General features: G+C 45.1%; 1 protein-coding gene across 1 annotated transcript in view; it reads right to left on the minus strand.

The window, feature by feature from the left end:
- Positions 1-24,257, minus strand: part of ADCY2 (adenylate cyclase 2) — a 396,485-nt gene that overhangs the window by 140,702 nt on the left and 231,526 nt on the right. Inside the window, exon 4 of the mRNA XM_034657099.1 lies at positions 1,701-1,849. Within this exon, the coding sequence (XP_034512990.1) occupies positions 1,701-1,849 (149 nt within the window). The remainder of the gene's footprint in view (positions 1-1,700; positions 1,850-24,257) is intronic.

Below are 24,257 nucleotides of genomic sequence, written 5' to 3' on the forward strand. Positions count from 1 at the left end.
GAGCAGGCTGCATTTATCTTTACATGTGTCAAATACCGCATGTGTGACTTAAAACTCTTTCCTCAGATAGGAGGGATATTGCTGATTTTCAGACAGCTAAGGCCGGAAAGGGCAATTTCTAGTATAATACACCTTGTCAGATACCATGAGGATGTTTCTTCTTTAATTCTTCAGGTGAAATGCTTAAAAATCTGAAGGCAGGCCAGTGTTTTAAATAATTTGACTCCTTAACAGTTGCGAAAGTTCTTGAAATATATTTATTTTTTTTAATCCCTCAAAATGGTAGGGACTTAAAAAAACTTTTTTTTTTAAATTTTAAAAAAATTAAAAAAAATTTTTTTTAACCCTGATTCTTCATTTATCCACTGCTTCCTTAGTTCTCACTGATATACAGCATTTTTCTATTATTGCTTTCCCAATTTGCATTTCTCATGATAGATTTAGCTCTGTGTATGCTTGGGCCATATGTATCACCAGCTCTACACATCTTTCCTAAAATCTGGGGTCAAAATGAGATGTGTGTCGGCAATGTAGTTAAACTGCAGTTAAACTGTAGTGGTTAAATGTAGTCAAATTTGTTTCTTATTAATAAACTTAAAAAATCCTTGACTTGCAGCAACCAGACTGGAAGCTAGGGTCATACACTGGAAAGGATCTGGGCTTGAAAGCAAAAGGCCCAGTAGTCAATGCTCAGCAAATTGTAGTTGTGTTTGTGGTTGTTGTTCCTGAACTATTGAAGAGGGTGGGTAACAACATCAAGGCGGAATGAATGAGGCCAGATGCATGAGTTACTTATCGAGAGAACCTGGCAAGAATAAAAAAGCACTACTGCAATACAGTTGAATGGACGTAAGGAAAAAACCCCCAAAGAAGTGGTATGAGGCCTGGGTGGGCCTGGAGAACAGCGAGGGACCAGGCACCCGGGTCTGGAGGGGCCGTGTTCTGCTGCAGCTGGGAGACGGGCAGCATGGGAAGAAATGCCCCCCATGCTGAAGTGAGGGCCCACACGGCTCCCCTCTGGAGCTAGGGGAGAAGGAGGCCCCACATGGTTCTCCCTCCAGATCTCAATCCCATGCTGATAACATGTTAGTTTTCCACGTATTGTGATTCCAGGAATGGCTCCCTGGGAAGCAAGTGGGCCTACGGCAGACTTGGAAAGCAGGAACTTGTGCTATTAATTAATTAAGATGCACATCAGTCCTCTGTGATGTTGGTCACTGGTTGGCCACACCCCAGAAACCCATCATTCCTGATGGACAGGAAGTGCTCGCTTCGGTGAGACCCTGGCCCTGCCAAGTTCCTCTTGAGGAATCAGGTCTCGCGTTAAGAGCCCACCGGCCCCCTCCTTCAGTCTTACTACGAAGCTGAGGGTCCTGGGCTCCAGGGATGCCAAGAAACCTGACCATGGTGTTCCCAGAATACGGACCCCACTGACCACCTCTCTCTCCTTTGTGATGGAAGGTCAGCCATAGAAAGCAGGGCCATGCTGGACAACAGAGTCCAGTAAAGTGAGGAAGAGTCTACTTTCTTATCTTCCTGTGAAGGCCCTGGGAGGCAGCAGGAGGGGAGCGGAGTGGGGACTACGTTCACAGTTTCAGAGGAGATAGGGTTTTGTGGGGTGTGAGCTCTCAGTTACAAATGTCCCCAGGCTGGCAAACGGCTCCCCAGCCTTGCCGAGGAACGAGAACAGAGCAGCGTACCTCACGTTGGTATGTCGCTTGACATACAGGTTGTGGAAGTTGTTTGTGTTTTCCATTTGGCCGGCTCTGGGGCCCTGCAGCCTCCGGATGATCTCGGCTTTCATTTCCATGGCTATGTGAGCCGGCAGCAGGGAGAGCAGAAGCCGCTCCTGAAACGGGGTGTGGGAGGGAGACCAAGACATTTCAAATCATTACGGTAACATCCAAGTCATCTCTGAAAGCATCACAGATCTGCGGCAGGGCCAAGAGGAGGGCTCTTTCCAACAAGTTAAAATGCGGAGTGTAGAAAGACATGTTGAAAAATTCAAAATTTCTAAGGTCAGCATGTGTTACATTATTTATTATTTATGGAGTTCTAAGTATGTCTCTTCAGAGTGGAGAATAAAGGAAGGCAAATTATTTCCCCCAAGGATACTATTTATCTACTCTGATTTTAAAGTAGTAAACCAGAAATGATACAAAAATGCCGGAAACCTATGGTCAGTCTAAGATAGAAAACACTCATTTTTGCCTGTCTGTTCTTTTGGGAGATAAAGTACAAGCTTTATTGCATTTCAGAAAGTCAACGGATATTCCGCACTTCCTAAATAAGATAGTCAAATATTTTCAAATATTTCATTTCCTCTGTGATGACCACCCAATCCCCTTCTAAACTATTACCAAGATGGAGTCACAAATAGCATCTGTAAAATGTCATGTATAAGAGACTACAGGTGGAACACATAGAAATGACAAATTATGAGCTTTTCTTGTATTTTTGGTCTTTAAACACAGGAAACAGTAGCATGTAATATTACACTTATTTTAATATCTGCTTATTTTAGTTAGACTGACATTTGTAATTTTTTTTTTTTTAGAAAAAGTATCAAAGAAGGGCGATCTTTGAAACTTTGTACTCACCCTTAGTTATTTTAAACATTGATTTATTGTAGTGGCGCTTGGGTGGCTCAGCTGGTTAAGCGTCTGACTCTGGTTTCAGGTCGTGATCTCAGGGTTGTGAGATGGAGACCCACGGCGGGGCTCTGCACTCAGCAAAAAGTCTGCCTGAGCCTCTCTCTCCCTCTCCCTCTGCCTCTCCCGCTTATGCTCTCTCTCTCTCAAATAAATAAATCTTTAAAAAAACCTTAATTTATTATAGAAAACACCATATTCTTTAGATATTGTGCATTTAGCAACTGATATTCAGTGTTGATTAAAAAACATTTGTTGAATGAAATATTTTCTCTGTCTTCCACATTTTCTCTTTTTTTTTCCTTCTTTTTCATTCATTCATTCATTCAGCCATTCATTTATGGGGACAACGTGATAAGAGAACACAGGGGAGGGGAAGCTGGTCTTTGTTCCCAGGCTTACAGGGCTGGTGTGCCTTTGAGCCAACCCCCAGGGCACATCATTTCGGTGGCTGCTGGGAACATCCACTGAGGGAGCAGAGGCCTGCAGTGCATCCTGATGAAGATGAGAAGACCCTCACTACAGCCCCTCCCCAGCCTGCTCTGGGGGAAAAAAAACAGATGCAAAGCTAGCAGGAGACCGAGGGGTACCTATGGGAGGATCTCAGTGCATCGTAGAGAGTTTCACCAGGAACTGGCATGACTGAGTGTTGGTCATTTGTTCTGTCATTCATTAATTTATTCACGCATTCAGAAAACATCCATCATTGCCCATTAAATGCCAAGCCCCATCTACTAATGGTAGATGCAAAGAAGAGTGTGTCAACGTCCCTGACACCCTGTTGTTCATAATCCAGCAGGAAGCCCACCCACAGTGCACTTGCCATCAGATGAGGCTGGAGGAACAGGCCAGTGTTTGAAGGAAGCCACATGCCTGAGATGTGGGAAAATAATAGTCCAGGAGCACCTGCTCTTCATGTGAAACAAATGAGTCAAAACAACACTCCTATTTGATTGGTACTATCACCAACCTCCTTGAAAAAAAGAGGCATTTAGGTAGATGGCAAGGTGCTAACAGTTGTCATAACATAAGTGCTGATACTGACACGGCAAAGGGAATTTTACTGGTACTTAAGAGATTAAGAAGACACTTTTTATTTAATAATTATGTTCTTACTTTGGTTAAATTCCCCCCTGAAGTTTCCATTTAATTAAAATTAAGAAATAAAATGGAAAAATCAAGAGTACTTAATAAGTTAAATGTCCATATATACATCTGGGAAAATATAAATTAATTGTACAAAATAATGAGGATAATGTTCTGGGTGATCTAAAATATAACAGAAATGAAATCTACAATGGCATTAACACAAAAAGTGAAGCGGGAATAAATGGAGTTAAAATGTTCTGAGGTCCTAGGATTCTATGGGAAGTGGCAAAGCTAGTAATTTATAGTAGAATGCAGTAAGTCAAGAATGGATATAATTTCTACATTAACAACAACGAGTGAAAGAATGTATGACTAACAGGCGAGCAATAAAAATGAGACAGAAATTCTTATTAATCCAAAATAATTCATAACGAAGAGTCAAAGAGAACTTAAAACAGGTGAAACAAGCAGAGTACTTAATTTTGTCAGATTGGATTTTAAAAAAGACAAAATGTAACTCTACTCACAATAAGCAGATCTTAAATATAAGAATACGGAAACACAGAAAATAAGTTACCAAAAAAAGAGATAAATTATGAAAACCTTAATGAAAAGAAAGCTGGTATAGCTAAATTAATATAAAAAAGTAGACTTTGTAGGTATTTCAGTCTTCAAGGAAAGGACGCACACGTCCACATACTTTCTAGAATTTTGTGTCTTTTTGAGAGGAGGAAATAACAGTTTTTGCTGTGGACATTGGAAATTTGTCTTCAGATGTGGCTCCTCCCACTCACAGAGACTGGTGAAATAAAAGGAAATAAAGGGGCACCTTGCGCATTGCTTTATTGCTCAACTCCTGGAGGAGTTCCTGGAAAAGAGTATTTGCTCTATAGTTATTTGTTGATTGAATGAGTGACCTACAGTGCATTTTATCTGGGACACATCAAAGACAAATCTAATTTCAAAGTTTCTGTTCACTGTCAGTGGTGACCATGGTGGGGACCAGGGGACCTGAGTAGACAATGCTCATGTTTTAAAATCATATTAATGACCTTCTTGGTCACAAATACCAGGCCTAGGCAATCTACACTAGGGATGTTCACACAAAGGAAAACTTGACTATTTTGCAAAATTAGGGTAGTGACTGCTTTCAGTTTTCCTCTCTGAAAGATTATCACATTGTGGTTATGGGGCGCAGGGAATGTAGGGAAGGAGTGAAAGACCCATGCAGAGGGAGGAGAGACCCCAGTTTCATATTAACAGGCTGCAGCTAAGGAGAAAGAGAACATTCCAAGTTCCCCCATGTTGGGAAATGGCTGGCGAACACTGGTAACCACTTGAAATCACATTCTGATTTTATTCCTATCCTAAGCTCAAATTCCCTTCCGTTATTCCCCAACTTTCACTAATTATCTCACAATATAGCAGCATCATGTTAGTCTAAAGTGAGGAGGTGAGTTCAAATTTTAGACTTAAGCAAAAGGCTGAAAGAGCAGAAACCACGACTGACTGAGACATCTCAGCAGGCAGCCAGGGGCCAGCATAAGCGACACCAGGAGGATGGAAAATACTGAATTTGATAATGGAATAAAAAAAAATCAAGTAATATTTGGGTTTAGTAAAGAAACAGGTAGCCCCAGAAAAATGGATTCATCTAGAATTCAGAATACCAAGAAACTACTAAAGACATGAAAATAGATGTTCAAATTTTAAAACTTGAAAAAAAGTCTGTGTCCTTGTTATGCAAAAATTGAGAGTTTGGTTTATTTGGTTGATGGCTTGGTGGTGGTACAAGTTAGTTCTCTCTTTGATCTAAGTACCCACGTGGAAAGATTATGGGATTTATGTTTTAAATAAATGACAAGCCCTTTTGAAATCTTGATATCAAGAGTTACTCCATCATCTACTCATCTTTTGCTACCCATCCCCCAAATACATAAATTTGCCACTTACCTTGAATTCTTCCATGTGCTGGCCTTTGTGACCAACAGAATGGTTTAAAACACATGATATATCCAAGGAAGTATTTAAGATAGATAGACTTTGTCCCTTAAAGTTTCGGACTGAGTTCCACTAAGGCAACGCTGACTCATACCCATTTCCACAGGGATTGAGCACGTTATAGGTACTGAGGAACACTGTGTGGGATGGTCACTTTCTGTTTATTGATTGATGTATTGGATAGTTGGGTATAAGACCAAAATATTATAAAGGAGTCATTATGTTAAAAATCTATTTCAATAAATCGGGGAAAGCTAGTAAGGAACGTGTGAAATTGCCATCAACAATAATCAGGAGACCTATCTGCTCATATTCTCTGACGTGAATAGAACAACCCTGGATGGGAGCCAAGGGAGGCATATTGCTCTGAGATGCCATCAAATCCCTGTCATCATCAAAGCAAGCAGACACTGGCTATAAATTTGCGAACTTCTGAAACAGTAATAAGGAATGTTAGCATGTATAGTGTAACAGATTATAAATCTAGACCTAGGCTATCTTTTTAGAAATCCCAGTGGAATCTTATGTCTACAGAGAAGTCTGGTGATTGGCTTAATTTAATTAAAACCAAGTTTGTATTCTTTCTGATGGGTGATGGATGAGTCCAGGGCCATGAGAAAATAAAATTCACCAGGCCATAAGGCGCAAATTATAGAGTTCTGCTCTATTATCTTACCATGATTACCTGTGTGTGCACATGGATTCTGTGCAGTCTTCTGTAGGATTTAAAACCATCAGGAGCCTTTCCCACTGTTTACACTCGCTTCTAGTCATGCATCTTGTGGCCAGGGCTGTCCTGTCCATGTTCCCTCTCCCTTCCTTGGAGGCCACCTGCAGCTTCCTTGTTACAGTTTCATGGGTCTCAACCAAGGAGGGAGTACCTGATGGATAAGTACCCCAGCTTCTGTACTCACATCCCTCAGTAGGAAGATCTGAGCACGCTCCATGCTTCCCTCTGAGGGTCTCCAGCAGGATTGAGCCCCGGGTGCCACCAGTGGCTCCTTCCAACAGCTGACCTCCCTCCCTGGTCCACTCCTTCACTCTGCTACCTGCAACCGCTTCCCAACTAAATGACCCCACCCACATCTGCTTAGGGCCTTAGGGTCTGCTTGGGGTAAATCTAATGGAGATCTTTCCAAGCATCTTCTCTCCTCCTCGTGTCCTCTGTAATAAGAATAGGCTAAATCCCAAAGTTAGCCTTTACTGAAGGACAGAGTCCATGTACAAAAAAAAGAATCCAATATAGTAATTCTCTTTCATGCCCATAGCTTCATTTAATGACCGCATGTAAATTATGATCTTTATTTTAGACTCAAATGTAGACGATGACTGGCTTTTTATACGCAGTTACAAAAATACAAGATGTGTGTGTGTGTGTGTGTAGTATAAGCCAAAATTTTCTTACTTTTTTTTTCTTTTTTCTTTTTTTAGTGTTCAAGAATCCATGTGAATTTAGACTGGAAGTGGGATTTTTAGTAACAGCCAACCAGACAAATTAAAGAACCCGAGGCTTCCTTACTATCATGCTGTTCGGGCACCACCAGTGGAAGGCAGACCTCTGATTAGAGCTCATGAATGGGGTCCGTGCTTTGGGGTCTGCACATGTCCCCTGGGTGATGACAGCATTGGGCAAGAGGGTGAGCCTCAAGTAAAAGCCTGTACTGAAATGTGTAAATCAATACACTTTCAAATCTTTTTTTCCCTTACAAAATGCTACACTCTGAAGGAAAAAGAAAAGCCCAATATTATGGCACACGTGATAAATTTCAACTCAATTCATAATCTGACAAGGTTAATATTTCCATTAATATTTCAGCTTTTGGCTAATGTAGCTGTGTGCCCTGCCAAAGTATCGGAAAGCAACCCACAAATGTAAGTGCTTAATACACCGGATGCAACCTAGCTACACTCTCCCTCCAAGGACACTGGAGAAACTCCTTACGGGGATTTTTGGAGAGTCAAGCTGTCATTAGACTGACTGATGCGCACCGTTGCTACCTCTTTCTCTTCCTAGAAAAGACTGTCTAATGTCAGAAAATCTGACTAATTCTGGCATACTCGAAGGTTATCTGATAAATAACTCGGCCTTGGTTTGAGGGGTCTATTTCAACGCATTTTTTTTATTAAACCTCCAATTATTATTCATTAGCAATTTTTTCCTAGAATTTGTTCTTTTAAATTGTGCCTCATAGAAGAGCTACAGAGTTAGTAAATTTCAATGCACTATTGATCAAAGTTTGGGACATTTTGAGCTCCGAAGTGTTTCTAATATAATGAAACAAAGCAGATATTATAACTTTCTATTTTTATGCTATTCTGGAGATTATTTTGGTTGATAGGAAAATCCAATTTAAGCAAAGAAAACTTGTACTTAAATTTTGAGCTAAGATGAGATAACACAGGCGATGCCTTGTGCCTTCGAGGAGCCATGCATGTAATAAAAATTTAAATCTGCTGAATTTTTCAAAAGAGAGGAAGACAGTGACATGCTCCTTTTGTAAGATGGAAAAATGTTTTCTCTTTCAAAATTCTTATTTCATTTGCGTTCTTGTTTTAAATGCAATCCAATTACATCAGGATGCCAATCCAAGGCAATGAACAGAAGGGATATTGTTATACATGTTTCTCCTCCTAACAGAAAGTAGCTATCAGAATGGAAGACACCGGATCCCTAAGCAGCCACCAGGTTACATGTGGTGCTAAGGAGACAGATGATGTCATTCAACACTGTCCTGCTGTACGAAAGGACAATGTGTCCATTCAGGAACAAATGCTGAGAGCACTGTACTCGGAAAACACCTGCCCCAGACATAAAGATATGTCAACACCTTCCCCAGCTCACATCTTCTCTTGCAGCCAGCTTCATGTCTGTTGGGCTCAGAAAATAAGCATCCCCCAGTGGCACCAACCTCCATCGTCAGCACATCCCCCAAATTAAGTTCTAGTAAGAACTGTTACTGCTGCTGTTTTCCTGTTGTTAAATGTAGCTTGTTTCTTTTAGGTTCCTCCTTAAAAATCCTGTTTCACATCAATTAATCAGAACACACTGAATACTCCTATTATTTTAAAGGTCTTGCTTCATCTTTCTTTGACTTTTACAAAAAATTCAGTCATGAAATGTACGTATGATAGAGAGTAGCAGCACTTTGTAGTAGAAACAACACCAACATGAAATACGATGTGGGTTGCTGACCTTTTTCTGCCACTATCTAGAACACTCCAACCACATCGCTCCAGCCTTTGAGTCCCAGTTTTGTTGTCTAAAAAATTTGTCTATTGAGCTAGGTGAGCTGAAGGTCTCCATGTCCATGTGAACTCCTAGCATTTGATGGAACCACAGGAGCCCCTTTCCAGAATTTACTTCTCAGTGTTTTGGAGCTGAACACAGAGGAAGGAGCGCAAGTGTTCAAATCCCAACATGGTGGCAAATACTGTCGGCAGGACATGGAGAAAGGAGTGGGCACCTGAAATCTTGACCATGGGGACAAGAGGAGACTGAGTGTGTGCAGGGTCTTGAAGAGTGACTTCAGTGAAGGGGAGGAGGATGAAGAAGGGCCAGAAGTTCCGGTGTGTCATATTCACAGCCAGTGTTGGTGCACAGAGGGAAAGCTCTCCTGTTTCCTCCACAGTCTAGGAAAACTGGAATGCTTTGTGCAAATTAAAATCAGTATGTACTCAATGAATCGCTGTTTCCTTTTACAAAATAATAAGTCCTTTCGTTACATCCTTATATTGTTGCCTCATTTTACAAACCCTGGTCACATTCTATCTCATTTGAATGTAAACATTTTTTTTAAAGATTTTATTTATATATTTGATAGAGAGAGACAGCCAGTGAGAGAGGGAACACAAGCAGGGGGAGTGGGAGAGGAAGAAGCAGGCTCCCAATGGAGCAGGGAGCCCGATGCGGGGCTTGATCCCAAAGCACCGGAATCATGCCCTGAGCCGAAGGCAGATGCTTAACGACTGCCCCACCCAGGCACCCCGGGACATAAACATTTATGACCAAAAAAGGGGTAAGCTATCTACAGGTGTGGTTCAGAGGGGTACAGTGAGTTGGCTGGTGTTCACAAGGGAGTCAAGACCAAATGGAACTTGTGTCTCTCTCTTCACAACTACTGACCACTCTTTCCACTCACTCTGATTTGCAAGCTCGGTGAGATGATGGACATGCCTTTAGAGCACACATCATTAACAGGTGGTATAAGAATGAAATTGCCACTCTCACGCGATGACTCCCTAGTTCAGAGAAGTTGGAAAACAAAAGGGGCAATCAAGTCAAAGTATAAACAGTGATGGGGGATGGTAAATAGATACTTCTAGACTTGAACTGTTTACCATCCACTGTCAATTCAATTCTCAGAAATAGAGCTTCCGGTGGGGAAAAAAAGAATAAGGTAGAAATACTCAATCCTCGGGTGGGAGAATATGGAGGTCCTGAGATAAGAGGCACGGCTCTGTTCCCTCAACCAGTCTACAGGGCAGGCCACTGCACACAGCACCCAGAGCAAGATGGCAGGAGGGGTCCATGAGGATCGCGGGCGCCTCTCAGGGGGGTGCACCCACACGGTCTGAGCACAATACAACTCCACGCCAGCGGTGCTGAGTCACCCGAAGGAGATCTCATCAGACACAGATACACACAACATGAAGTACAAACGTAAAATGCTCCGGAGTGGTGTTAATTCTGGGCTGATCGGCCTTTCAAAGATCATCCGCCCGCAAGCAAGGAACACCGTCCAGCCTGAAACAGGTGAAGCTCATTGAAGAAAAGACTGTGACGAAAATGAGCAAAGACTGACCACACTCCTGGATTTTTCTGGGGGGGAGGGCGGGGGCAAAAAAACTCCATGATGTACAGATGGCCAGAAGATTTCTCGAGAAGAAGGAAAGGTGGAGATGCCAGTACTACTATTGACAGAAGGAGATAAGAAATAAAAAGCAGTTTTGTTGGAATCGACCCGAGGAAAGATTGCTAGGAGTAAAATGGAAAAATTTAATATTCAAATGCAATCCCTCAATGAAACCACATGACTCGATACGCAAGGCAGTTCCATGCATAAAACACTACACTGCAGTATTTTTTTTGAAATAGGTGTTGAGCCTTTCTTTCCACGTCCTACTCACGGTAGGCTCGGCCAGGGGACTCGGTCCGACCAGTGAACTATGAGCAGCATGATGTGTGCTCCTTCTAAGCAGGACTTTAAGAGCCAGAATGGGGCTCGGTTCTTTTTTTGCTCTGCTTTGGGGACCAGCAGGGTCCCCGGTAACAGTTACTGCAAGCCCGGGTCCCATGCCTGGTGCCAAATGGCAGCCCACGGGTACTGGCCAAACATGAGTGAGAAGGCCTTATTGCTGCCAGCCACTCTGACTTGGGGGCGATTCCTGCCACGGCCTAGTCCCGCTATTCAGATGGCTGTAACCCCGCAGGGCCACGTCCTCCACCCCACATGCTCGCTCCTTGTGTGCACAGCATTTCCAAAGCTGCCCCGACTTGGTGACATGCCACGTACTCACTCCCAGGAGCACCCTCGTCCTGTGAGCTGAGGCTCCAGCGTGAAAGGTCTGGAGAGCCCGTCTGGGAAGCACGGACTCTTTCCCCAGCAGAGCGGAGCAGAGCAGACAGACTCAGCAAGGCCACGCGGCCGTGAGGAGCACACCGCAGGGTGCTCACGACCTCTCAGCCCAGGCTGTTAGTCCCTGCCTGCGCCCGCTGCCCGGGGGGCAAGGGGCTGGGGACCCGGCCTTCGGGTTGCTCTCCGAGGTGGAGGAAACACAGTGCGGGAGCCCCACCCAGCGAGGAACATTTCAGGAGTAACCTGCATTTCTTTTTTTTTTTTTTCTGTTATAAAAAACAAGGATGACATGCCTAAAAGATGTCTATCTAATGAAAGGCTGAAGTCACGAGAATCTACCCATTCTTTGAGGCGGCAGGTGTCACGCTACACACAAAACATTGCGGTCTCTCTTCTCCTATCAAGGTTGTCATTCTTGCTGAATCAAAAGCTGTGGGCTTTCCTCAGCCAACCAAGCGTCCCCGTACTCAAGGACGCTGGCAGGGCAGTGTTCCACAGTGACGCGCGTGGCATCGGCCAGGCACCCAGTGCACTGGAGAAAGGGCACTGGGGTCTGCTGGGCGCCGGGCCAGTTCCCTCCCTGACGGAGGTGAGCCTGCAGGTTTGCTCTGTTTAGTCCCCGGGCGGATGGGACCACATGCCCGGATTTATGAAACGGAGCTCGTAAGAGGGCTGTGAAGGGACGAGGGTGGCTGCCAGGGCCACAGAGCTTTGGAGGGGAGACCAGTGCCTTCAACAGCGACCAAGTTTTGCCTCGAAAAAGGTCTCTCAAGTCCCATACGGGGCATTCAGAATGATTGATCAAAGAACAACAGTGGAACAACATGGAGATGAACTTCCTCCTTGTCTTCCCAGAAAATGACAGAACTGCTCAGCTTGAATGCGGACGCTGTGCTCTTTAATTCCAGACTTTTTCCCCCACTCAGCCAATACTTATTGGCTACCTTCCATGTACCGGTTCTAGTTCTCAGGGCCTTGTAAGCAACAGCTCACTTCATGCTCCCCAAAACCTAATCAGGGAGCTAGTCTTACTTTGCCCATTTCTACAAAGAGGAAACTGAAGGCCAAACAGATGGTGGAGTCAGGACTTGAACCCATGGAGGTCTAGTCCATGGTTAGTGTTCTCCTTAACTGGCTTGCTAAGCTGCACCCAGAGAAAGGACAACCCATAGATGGGCAGAAGAATAAACTAGCGACAGGGAGGGGACTGCTCCCCATGGCAGCATATCAAGTTGTGACCAAATCTCCTTTTTCTTCAGTGGGGTGAATGGACCTTTTTCCTAAGGCTGAACGTGAAGTCTTGAACCTCAAAGCAAAATCACTCTTGGGGTGACCCCATCAGTCTCTTACACCATCAACAGCCCTCAGCCTCTTCCCAACCACCCAGTCTGATCCCCTTACCAGAAGCAACCCCCGGATAACACTGGGGCACAGAGCAAATCACAGCTGATATCAAAGGTTGTCTTTATGATTGAGCAGAATATCTGTAAAAGCAGCAGCCAGATTTTCAATTCAGTTGATGGACCTTAAGCTTCTTATTCAACTTGGATTCACAATCGAGAAATTCACATAAAATAAGATGTTGGATCCTTAGTCATGCTTTTGGCAATATTGCAAAACTATAAAAAAATGGGGTTTTAAAGGACCATGCATTTAAAAAGTAAAATAGAATTATGTATTAACTTTCCAAATCATGGTTTCCAGAAAATCATAATGATAGCTGCTTGCATTTACAAATGTTCCATGGCAGCAGAAAGGTTTTACCCATCAGACCGTGCACCTGCTGGTTGTAATTTGCTGATGGCATCCACACAACAGCAAAAACAGTATTCACAATACGAAATGGCCTAGTGAACTCATTTATCCCTCCTTCAAGTCTAATATTGTCCAGGATGTTCATGGTCCCATCCAGTCCCCCTAACGGACTTGCCACCATTTCATTCATAAAATTCCAGAGAGGGGTCTGCTCATTTCTCCCTGCATACTCTCTCCTGTTACACTCCCTGTTTTGCTTTGTTTCTTACTTCTCCTTGAAGATCTACCCTTGCCCTTCATCTTTAAGGGGACAGAGAAGCCTCTCCCGAATGGGGTTGCTGTGGGATTAGAGGAACAGATGTTTACAAAGGCTTAGCACAGTGCCTGGCAGGCAGGAGGCCCGTACATGTTAGCCTCAGTGATGGCAAAGTCTCCTTGGGCTGGTACAAACCCATGTGCATTATGCTTTTCTCTGAATTAGGACTGGTTTTATAGTCAGTGATGCCCGCTGTCATTAATTATTCTCTAGCTCCTTCACTTAGGCTGATTTGCCCAGTTATAGTCTCAATGACTTGAGGGACGGGCGAACGGGCAGAGATAACGCATTTTATTTACACATCCTTTGCAATTCTAGATGTTTATTACACTCATCAAATGATCAGTAATTATGATTGCATTTGTTGATGACTCTAAGTTGATGAATAAGATAGGGGCCCAAATTTAGGTGTCATGTTAAAACTAGTATAGGGCAGGACTTCCTTCCCACAACACCTAATAAAATAGGCCAACATTTATAAAAAGCAAGAAAGAAAATTCACCAACTACAGCAATGACACAATAAAGGGCATGACCCAGTATCATAAACTCCAAAATCAATGGCTTGGAAGAGACAAAGAAGATTCCAGAGCTAAGCATGAGGTGGGGTAGGCTTGGATCTTAACCCTTCCCAACCTTCCACACAGTCTCACGGAGGAGACAAAGCCCAGAGAACCCTTACTAGTGTCCACAAACCCGAGGAGAGGTGAACTAATAAGTATGGCGATCACGGCATGGAGGAAACGGTATGATGTGCCACTACTTTAAAGAGTGTTCCTTCTAGATCCCAGATAAATTAGGGACAATGCCCATCACCTCCATAACTGATACCTTGGGGAGGACGGAAGAGCAGTGGGGTCAATCCCATACCATAGGTGGGGGCAGCTGGAAACAGAAGCACGAAGAGGTGGACACTAACCTTAGGGTCCCCGCAAGCGGGGGACAGAACCCGGGGAGCGGTGCTTCCTTCTATCTCATCCTGCAAGGACAGATGAGGTGTAAAGAACCAAGAGTGCTCAACTACTAGAGGACGTTAAGCTATCGAGGTGGGTAGGAAGCCCAGAACAAGTCCCAGTGGCCTCACAGACACGGCTCAGGGAACAACGAAGCATCTTTCAGGATACGGCCACTGCCCCGGGGTCTGCCCTCTGTGGATTCACCTGTGAGTCTCTCCGGCTACTTCGGACTGTCCCATCTCAGCTTCTCCTGATTCCCCACCTCCCGCTCATTGCCTACGGCTTTTGCTGTGGGGCCTCACTCTACAGCAGTGGCGGTAAGCAGGGACGATTCTGTACCCTGACTCAGGGGTACGTGGCAGTGCCCGGGGACACTGTCGGCTGTCACGCTGGAGGATGCCACCAGCTTGCAGTGGAGGGACAGCTGGGATGCTACCACATGCCTCTCCGTGCACAGGGCAGTCCCACAGCCAGGAAGGAGCCGGCGCCGGGGGCCAGCACCGAGTTGGAGAACGCTCGCCCACACCCAGCATCCCACTTTGTAGCCTGTCAGTTACCTTGTATGTGTTTAAAGTTTCATTCTGCTTAAAAAGGTAACAGAATAAGTCAGCCGATAAAATCACACCATACTTCTGGTCCTCTGGGAAGCACCAAGCTCACAGGCCTTGGAGGGTCACCCTGAGTTACGGAGAGAGGCAGAGGCAGGCATTCTGGGTGGAATGAATAGAGACTTGCCACCCTGAGTCGTGTGGGCCTGCCCAGATCCTCGGGGCTGACAGGAGGGATGGACAAGCAGAGCCACAGAGGGGGGCCCCCCAACAAGGCCGTATGACACCATCTCAGTGTGTGGGGGCTGCCGGACCAAAGCACCACGGCCCAGAGGCCAAAGCCACAGAAACACATTTCCTCACACTTCCAGAGGCTGCAAGTCCAAGATCAAGGTGTCCCAGGACCAGTATCTCCTGAGGCGTGTCCTTGGCTTGCAGAAGCTCTGTCTTCACCTGGTGTCCCCTCTGTGTGTGAGACAGCGGCTCTCTTCTGATCAGGACACCAGTCAGACCGGGTGAGAACCACTTTACCTCAATTTCACTTAATCTCTGCACTGTTGTACTGGAGGTTAGAGCTTCGACATATGAATCAGGGGGGCACAATTCAGCCCCTCGCTGAAGATGTCCTTCGTCAGTAGTACAGAAGAGAATCCTTGGCCAGGAGTCATGCCCTCTGTGGAGGGGTGGGATGTGGGCATCCTGGAGCCTCACAGTGAGGTGGGGGCGTTGCAACCTTGGCTGGAACCAGAGCATGACCCGGAGCCTCCATCCGCAGAGTGCAGAGCAGTGCCTGGCAAACTCCTTCTGCAGAGGGCCAGGCGAGCCATCGCTCGGGCGCTGTGCATCACCCCACCTCTGTCAAAACCACTCAAGGCCACCATCGTGGTGGGAAAGCAGCCCCAGACAATGCACAAACGAACGAGGGTGCCTGGGTGCCAGGACTCTATTAGTGGGAACCGAAACTTTAATTTCATATAGTTTTCATATGTCACGAAATATTATTTTTCTTTTGATTAAAAAAAATCACTTAACAATGTAAAAAGCATTCTTGGCTCAGGAGACTGTACCGAAGCAGATGGTGGCTGGATGAGATGGGGCCCTTGGGCTGCAGTTTGAGGATCTTGGTATAGAGAAACTTCTCCTGGAAATCATGCTTAAAGGCGTGGCAGACATGTTGGACTTGTCATTAACAATCGAAGTAAGAACAATAAAGGGTATATCCTTCCCCCAAAGGGCACTCTTTCATTATTTCGGTGATCTGTCTCTCCTATGTTACTCAACATGCTGGACTTTCCAATAAAAACCTTCAAGTGGATCTTCTCGGAAAATACCCATTTCCAAGTTCTCATTGGGTTTTCTGCTGAAGAGGGCACAGTGGCTCAGTGCACAGACTTGGGTGTCCGGAGTCTGGAAGCAAATCCCAGCTCCCCAACGTGCTCGTCTTGATGGTACTGGCTTATGGGGGGATATGGTCACATCCTGAATTGAAGTGGCTGGTTGCCACAGAGGTTATCATCTTGCCGCATGATTCAGGATGATGCTGGGGCAGCACGGTCACTGTGCGCCAACCAGATGACGGAAATGCATGTCTGAGCTGGCCACTACTTTGCATGGGACTCCTAACACCTTTCTGGGCCTCACTTTCCCCACCCTAAAGTGGGGGGCTGGCCCAATCCCAGTCTCCTTCTTGCTATAGAAGCTGGGGAAGCAATCGTTCCAGAACACTTATTTTTAGATAAAGAAAAAAAAAGTCAACTTGAGTTTAGCTGCAAACAAAAGTATCTCATTTCCCCACTCAATAGCTAATTCTCTAGCAGTCAGAATTCAGAACACATGTTGCTTGATTTACGGTGGCAACCAGTAATTTGTGTGAGAAAGACTTAATTTAAAAGAACGCACATGTCATTTTTTTTCATAACCAAGTAAGAGTTACAATTAGTTTGATTCATATGCTGTCACGATGCCTCCACCACATGCACAGTGAACAATACAAAGTTTTTAAGGCAGCTCTTTGATAGAGAGGACTATTTCTCAGTTGTGTAATTAATACTAAACATAAACCTTCCTCCATTTTCCTCTTGAATGTCTCATGCCCACTCAAGCATCATCTCCTATGAGGGGATCATCCAGTAGGAAAACCACTGAAGAGACACACTTTTTACTGAGTTTTGCTCTGTAATGCTCTACCTTTGGGAAATTGCCAGAATACATAAAAGCAAAACGTCCAAAATAACCAACAAAATTAAAAAAAAAAAAGCCTCAACTTTTCCTCCCTTTTTTACCCACTTCTTAACATGTAGGGAATTTAAAATAATATCATTTCATCAAAAGCCAAATGACTCAAAATGTTTTCCAATGTTTGATTTAGAAATCAAAGGGATATAAGAATGGATTTAAAACAAGAATGGGTAGGCTGTTCATGACTGAAGAATCAAGTGTTCATGATTCCCTGGGTTCTAGTGGCAAAGTTCCTCCCGTGCTTATCCTCTATCAGTCATACTTGGAAGTTAGGTAATTAAAATCACAGAAGGACTGATCAGGAAGAAATAAAAGAAATTACCCACAGCTCGGATCTTAAGAGAAGTTATTATAAGGGACATGGCATCGTGGACAAGGGGTAAATGGAGTTTATTTTAAACGCGTGTGTGTGCACACGTTTCATATACCATGAGAAATATACTCTTGGTACATAAATCAGGTCTGTGTTTTCTATTACAAAGTGAAATCACAGGATAATAGTATAGGTTTTCAATAAAGCCATTCAGTCCAATAATATTTTGCCACAAAAATGAATACAGCAATATATTCTTTTAAAAAACATGATCCCATGTGTTGTCCATAATATGCACTCAATAAACATTAGAAGGATGAACATTATTCTGAGATTCCAGCTTAGTCCCATCTACCTGGGTGGCAGAAGCCTCTTCAGTTGGATAAACACGGAGCAGTCAGATGCGCTGGGAAGGGGGAGTTGGGGACGGCCATCTTGCATAAGTGACAAGCCCCCCTCGTTCAGAGAGCACAACACTGGGATGGAAGCCCACAGCTCCTCCGGTGCGATGTGCCCTTTCCCTGTTACGTCTCCTAGTCTACACGGCCTACCTTCAGCTTAATTGTGCAGCGTTTTTCATATAATAGGCACTGAATTAAAACTAATGCATTAGAAACCACAACATAACAGTAGTGACAACTCCTGTGTGCTGAGTGGTTCCTATGTGCCAGGCACTGCGCGCGAGCCGCCACGGTGCTAGGGCGTCATAATGGAGAATGACCCAAGCTCTCGTCGCCTGCCGCTGGCAGTCATTTTGGGCTGCCCACGCTTGACTCATCTTCATCATTCATTCCTTTGGCTCCTCCTGTTTTTGTTCCTTCTAATTCTTTTTCACTGTCTCCTTTTAAGAAGTACCGCTAGTTCGGGTGATTCTCACAAAAACTGTGAGACACACTGGTTCCTATTGCCAGGTCCATGACGTCCACTAATCCCACCTCCCAAGCCTGAGTTAGAGTCAGATATGTTTCAACATGTGTTCTGGGAAACCAGTGGAGCTGTGATGGATTCTCATTCCAAAGTCAGTGAAGACTGAACAGGCCACTGACAGACATCAAGCCTCTCATCACTGTTCACATCACCACTGATCTCAGAGCACCTGGCTTTTCCAGGGCCATGCGGGTCTCAGGTGACAGCAAAACGGAAGAAAGGCTCTGATGGATGGATTCCCCACTGCACCTCAATGGCATATTTTCTTTTCTTTTCTTTGATTAAAAAACACCTTTGTTTGTTGGGTCATTATTTCCAAATGTGTGCTTATTGTTCTTAATTTCTCCTGATTTCCAGTGATTTCCCCCACCCCGTTTAGTCAAGGTCCTCCAGAGAAAACAGAATCAACATCATGTATGTTACTTACGTCTGTACCTGTCATAACTTACAGAGCTCTGTGCGTACATCTATCTATATCTACCGATCATCGGTCAATCATCATCATCGTCATCTATCCTCAGCTTCACTTTACGGAACTGGATTTTGTGATTGTAGGGGCTGGCAAGTTCAAATTCCACATGGCAGGCCAGCAGGCTGGAGACCCAGGGAAGAACTGATGTTACATCTTGATTTCCAAGGCAATCTGCTGGCAGAATTCCCTCCTCCTCGGGGGACCTCAATCTTCAACTGATTGTAAGAAGCCCACCCACATTATAGGGGGTGATCTGCTTTACCAAAGTCTACTGATTCAAACGTGAATCTCTTCAAAACACCTTCACAGCAAACTCTAGACAGATGTTTGACCAAACGGCTAGGTACGACGGGCTGGCTGGTCGAGTAGACACATAAAACGAACCAGTGCCCCATGGTTTTAGACAGCTGAAGTAATGCAACGGGCATAGGACAGAAAAAGCACTGAATCTCACCTTCATAGAACTTTTCACTAGAGCAGTTTGTGGAGAAATCTAGGACATTATACACTGAATTTTACTTTCTTTTTCTCTGGAGAAATAGCATCCACAGGCAGCCACAAGCAAAGAGGGAGACATCAATCTACAGAACTCAAACCAATCACAGGGCATCGTCCCGCACCTCTGGTATCATCTGTAGTGGACTCGCCCCTCATCCACCTGGTCAACACTTGAACATCTCCTTTCCGATGGAGGGAAGGGGGTGAGTAAGCAACAGTTTCATTTTTACTCTCCCTTAGGCCTAGGGAAGACTTTAGTTTTAATTAGTTTGGTTAGTTACAGGTAACAAACGGTTAATTCTCGTGACTGGAAGGTAATCGTACAAAATTACTTTACATCCGAGACCATTACTTTATTGCCCTACCCACATCAGTACAGTAGGTGTTCGTCCCAATCGAGGACATGGCTTCTCTCCTCTCCAACAAGACTCTGGCAAGCTGGTTTATTATTTCAGAAGAGAATATTATCGTGTCATAAGTATTAAGAGAGGCTGATGAATCATAGTAAATACTGAGCTATAATTATTCAGAAAAGAAGTGTCTTTTGGAGTTTGGAAGCAGATGAACAGTCACCGAGAACACAGGTTCTCCCATTCTGAGATCTCACTAAGACTAATATTTCGGGATGGTCTGGCAGTGGATCACAGGGTCCTTGCCAAAGCATCTTGTACTTGAACAAGGCATGGAGAAGGCTGATGCGTCTCTCTCCCAGCCACAGAAATCATCCTGCCACAACACCACATTTTCTTTGTTGGAGTTTACAATCTTCCTCATTAGGGAAACGCAAAGCCAAGGAGTCAGAGAAGCAAACGACTCTCCTTCAGACAGCTTGTGAGACAGGTGATAGCCCCTGGGCATCAAACGGTTCTGTCACCTACGCTGGCAGGAGGCTTTTCTCCCTCCCTCCATACATCCCTTGATATATACGTGATGATCCCACCAAATGCCAGAACCGTATCTACAAAACCAACCCTGCCCGCAGGAGCTCTTAGTCTGGGTACAAGTGCTCAGGCATGAAACAGATCCTAGCAGTGGATTTTAGTGTTTTCTTCAAGTTACGTTCCAAGCTACAGATGCGACACAGGAGGGAAGACCCATCCAGGGGATGGAATCAGTGAACAGGACCCACAGTGGGACAGAATGGAGCAGGAACCTGAAGGGCAAGGCGAGCCCCAGCACTCGGGCTCTATGCGGCGGGCGAGAAGGCAGGGCATGTAGATCCAGACACCTGGGACGAAAATCCCAGTCCCTATATGCTGTGCTATGATCCTGGGACTTCACATATTGGAATCTTAACTTCTGTCCTCAACAATATAAGTCCCACCTACTCTGCGTGTTGAAGTTGCTAATAAAAACATGGAATGTTTCTGGTGTGATGTGGGCACTAAATAAATGCAGTCGCTACCCTCCCAGGCAGCCCTAGAGAATGGCATCTTGAATGTGTAGGCAGCACGTGGGCCCAAGGGGAGGTGGTTCCTCTCCCTCCTGCAACCTGGAAAAAGGGATATAAGATTTGTCCCTAGGAATTATACCAAAAAACAAACACAAACAGACCCAGCACAGACCTCTTCAAGAGCAATATGCTGCAGAATGGCTTGGCCAGTCAGAACGCAGTGGGCATCGTGCTTTAGGCAACAGTGGGCTTCCTCTGTGTAAATCCACAGACGCTCTCCCTTCCGCTTTTGATGCTTGGTGCACGGGAGTCTGCTCCCAAGAATGGGTTGCATGGCTGGGTTGCTGACAAATCAGGTGGCCGAACACCCGAATTGAAAGGTAAGCCCTGGCTGAGGAGAAAGGCTCAGTCACCATGTGGGAGGCTAGCTTGGTGGACATCCAGGTAGACATCCAGGACATCCAGGGGACACCTGTGATCACTCAGTGCAGCAGAAGGTGGGGGGGAGGGCAGATGGTAGGGCGGTACTCCTGAGCACAGAGTGTCTCCTTTTGATTGCTGATAAAGAGAGCCTTTCCTTATCGTCCCTCTTTGAAAGCAAAAATCTTATTGGAGAACAGAAATAGCTCTTTCCAATTGAAGTAGAATTTTAAAAATGAGTTTTCAATTCAGCAGTGAGAAAAAACACAACTCGCCCGTTTTCAGATTGAACAATTTGCAGCTCTGGCCCGTACGTTATTTTGCCCCATCTTTTGCCATTAAATGTTTTTATTAGAAGTTTTATGAAGAGATTCTTTTAAAAGGTTCCTATAACCTCAATTTTGATGGTTTCCATAAACAGAAATTGCTAGTGTTACCTTGAAAAACCATTTCTACTTTACAGTGCATTGGCACACTGAACCTGGAAGCTTCCAGCTAGCCTGTGCTCAAAGAAATGGACAGGCTATTTTAAGCATCAGACATCCACACAGGGGCATCTCCAAAGTCATCCTTTGAAAACCATCTTCCAGCCCAACCTGCTGAGTTCCTTCAGATGCCTCTCACACCCCTGCAATTCCCATTGTAAAGATTTCCAGGTAGCACAGAGCAAAATTTCCTTCCGAGAGAGTTCTAGGCTATGCAAAACTCTGTGTAAGGTGTGCCAGGCCCCAGGCCTTTGTCTTTATCTCAGAGTCCCACCTGGCAGAATCTTGGCCCAATGCATTTGGGCCTGCCCTGATTATGTGCCCTCCACCAGCCTCACGTAGGGCTCTGTCCTATGGGAGGCTCCCACTGGTCTTCCAGAAGAACTGATGTTCAAGGATCAGGATTGTTAACGTGGCCACATATAAATGAGCCCCATTCCAGGCCCTTCATAAGGGCTCTGAAGGAACACGCTTCATTTTTTTCTTGCACATGGGATCCCATCAGCCCACTGATGCAGCAGCCACGGTGTTGTCCGAGTCTCTCGGTTAAAAGTCAGAATCCTGGGGCGCCTGGGTGGCACAGCGGTTAAGCGTCTGCCTTTGGCTCAGGGCGTGATCCTGGCGTTATGGGATCGAGCCCCACATCAGGCCCCTCTGCTATGAGCCTGCTTCTTCCTCTCCCACTCCCCCTGCTTGTGTTCCCTCTCTCTCTGGCTCTATCTCTGTTGAATAAATAAATAAAATCTTTAAAAAAAAAAAAAGTCAGAATCCTGAGGTCTTCTGGTGGGCACTGGGGTCTTGGGCATTAGGCTAGAGGCTCCAAGAGTGAAGTGTTACAAATACAAGGAGTGAACCCAAAGACATGAGCCAACTGTCAGTTTGGAGTGAATGGTGACGGTGCCAGGGGTCTCTGGGAAATGTGCGTCTCTGCTCTCCCCCAGCGGCAGGCCTGGTGATGGGTTGGCACTGCTGTATCAGATCTTCGTCCTCCTCCTCTCCTCCTCTTTCTTCTTCTTCATGTTCTTCTTCCTTTTTGCTAAGTCTCTATCCATCTGGAAAGTATGTGCCTAACTCTATCCACTGCAGTCATTTAAAAGATACTTATTAGTAGCTTTAGTGATTCTAATGATATAAATGCCTTGAGATTACCATATTGACATATTCATAGTGTCTAGCTCTTCTGGATTATTCGACTAGGCCTCCAACATCTACTTAACCCAGTTTAATATATTCATATACTAAATACTGTTTGGTTGTCTTTGGCTAATTCAAACTGAGGATGTGAATGTGCTGAGTCATTGCCCCGAACTTCTCTGTAGACCTAAAGAAGTGTGGTCCACGTGGGGAGGCAGACCGCAGGCCACTCTTCCAACAGTTGATGGTTTGGGCAAACTCTGACCAGTCTCCTGCTCTTCCTTCTCTTCCGAAGTTTCTGACCACGTTTCCAAGTATGGCAAGAGTACTCAGCACTTTTCTGTGCTCTTGTTGTCTTCTAAGCAGCCCTTAAATTAAAAAAAAAAAATCTTGGGGCGCCTGGGTGGCACAGCGGTTAAGCGTCTGCCTTCGGCTCAGGGCGTGATCCCGGCGTTATGGGATCGAGCCCCACATCAGGCTCCTCTGCTATGAGCCTGCTTCTTCCTCTGCCACTCCCCCTGCTTGTGTTCCCTCTCTCGCTGGCTGTCTCTATCNAAAAAAAAAAAAAAAAAAATCTTTAAAAAAAAAAAAAAAAAAAAAAATCTTGTCTTCTGGAAGATTCCTTACTCAGACCTCATGACTGGGGCATACCACCTGTCGGGGAGATCCGTGAAGATCCTTACCTGGAGCGGGGGCTCGGGACAGACAACTTCCAACCCAGGCGGCCTGGGGATAAAGGGAATAGCACTCTGGGTGAAGCTCTTCTGGACCTAACATAAGATGTGTTCCAAATCATGTGAAACGCTAGTAAAACAACCATGGTCCCAGCACTATAAATTAAAATAGAACAGAAAACACTACAGCTGCAGTGCAGGGCTGCCAGCCGAGGCACGAGGGCGTCTGTCTGTTTTCTGGGAGGGCAGGGGAGGGAGAGACCGGGCTGCTTCCAGGCTGGTGGCAGCTTCGCCGTGGGGGAGGGGCAGCAGCTGTTGTGCGCACTCACAACAGCTGGATGAAAAAGTCTCAGCTGTGCTTCTGCCTGTGTCCTTGGAATGAGAGAGATCTATTTGACAACGGTCTCTTGCTTCCAAAATACTGCTCGCTGCTAAATTTTGCACATTTGCCTGATGAGAAAATGATTATAACCTAATAGAAGGAGTTCTCTTTTCCTTTGGACCCCATCACCGTTTCCCTAAAGTCTGCCATCTTCTTCTGGTTTTGGTGTAGGGGTGTGCTGGACTCACATCTTTTATATCACAACCTGGCTCGTGGTTGTTCACAAAGATGATGAGGCCATGCATGGTAGACTGAAAACGGCCACCCAGAAACATCCATATCCTAATTCCAGGACCTGTGGATAGCAAAAGGGACTTTGCAGATGTGATTAAGATAAGGATGCAGGGATGAGAAGATGATCCCCGATTATCCAGTTGGGCCCAATATAATCACGAGGACTCTTATAAGGTGGAGAAAAGAAGGTCAAAGA

The sequence above is a fragment of the Ailuropoda melanoleuca genome, chromosome 3 (genome assembly GCF_002007445.2).
Source record: "Ailuropoda melanoleuca isolate Jingjing chromosome 3, ASM200744v2, whole genome shotgun sequence".
Lineage (NCBI taxonomy): Eukaryota > Metazoa > Chordata > Mammalia > Carnivora > Ursidae > Ailuropoda > Ailuropoda melanoleuca.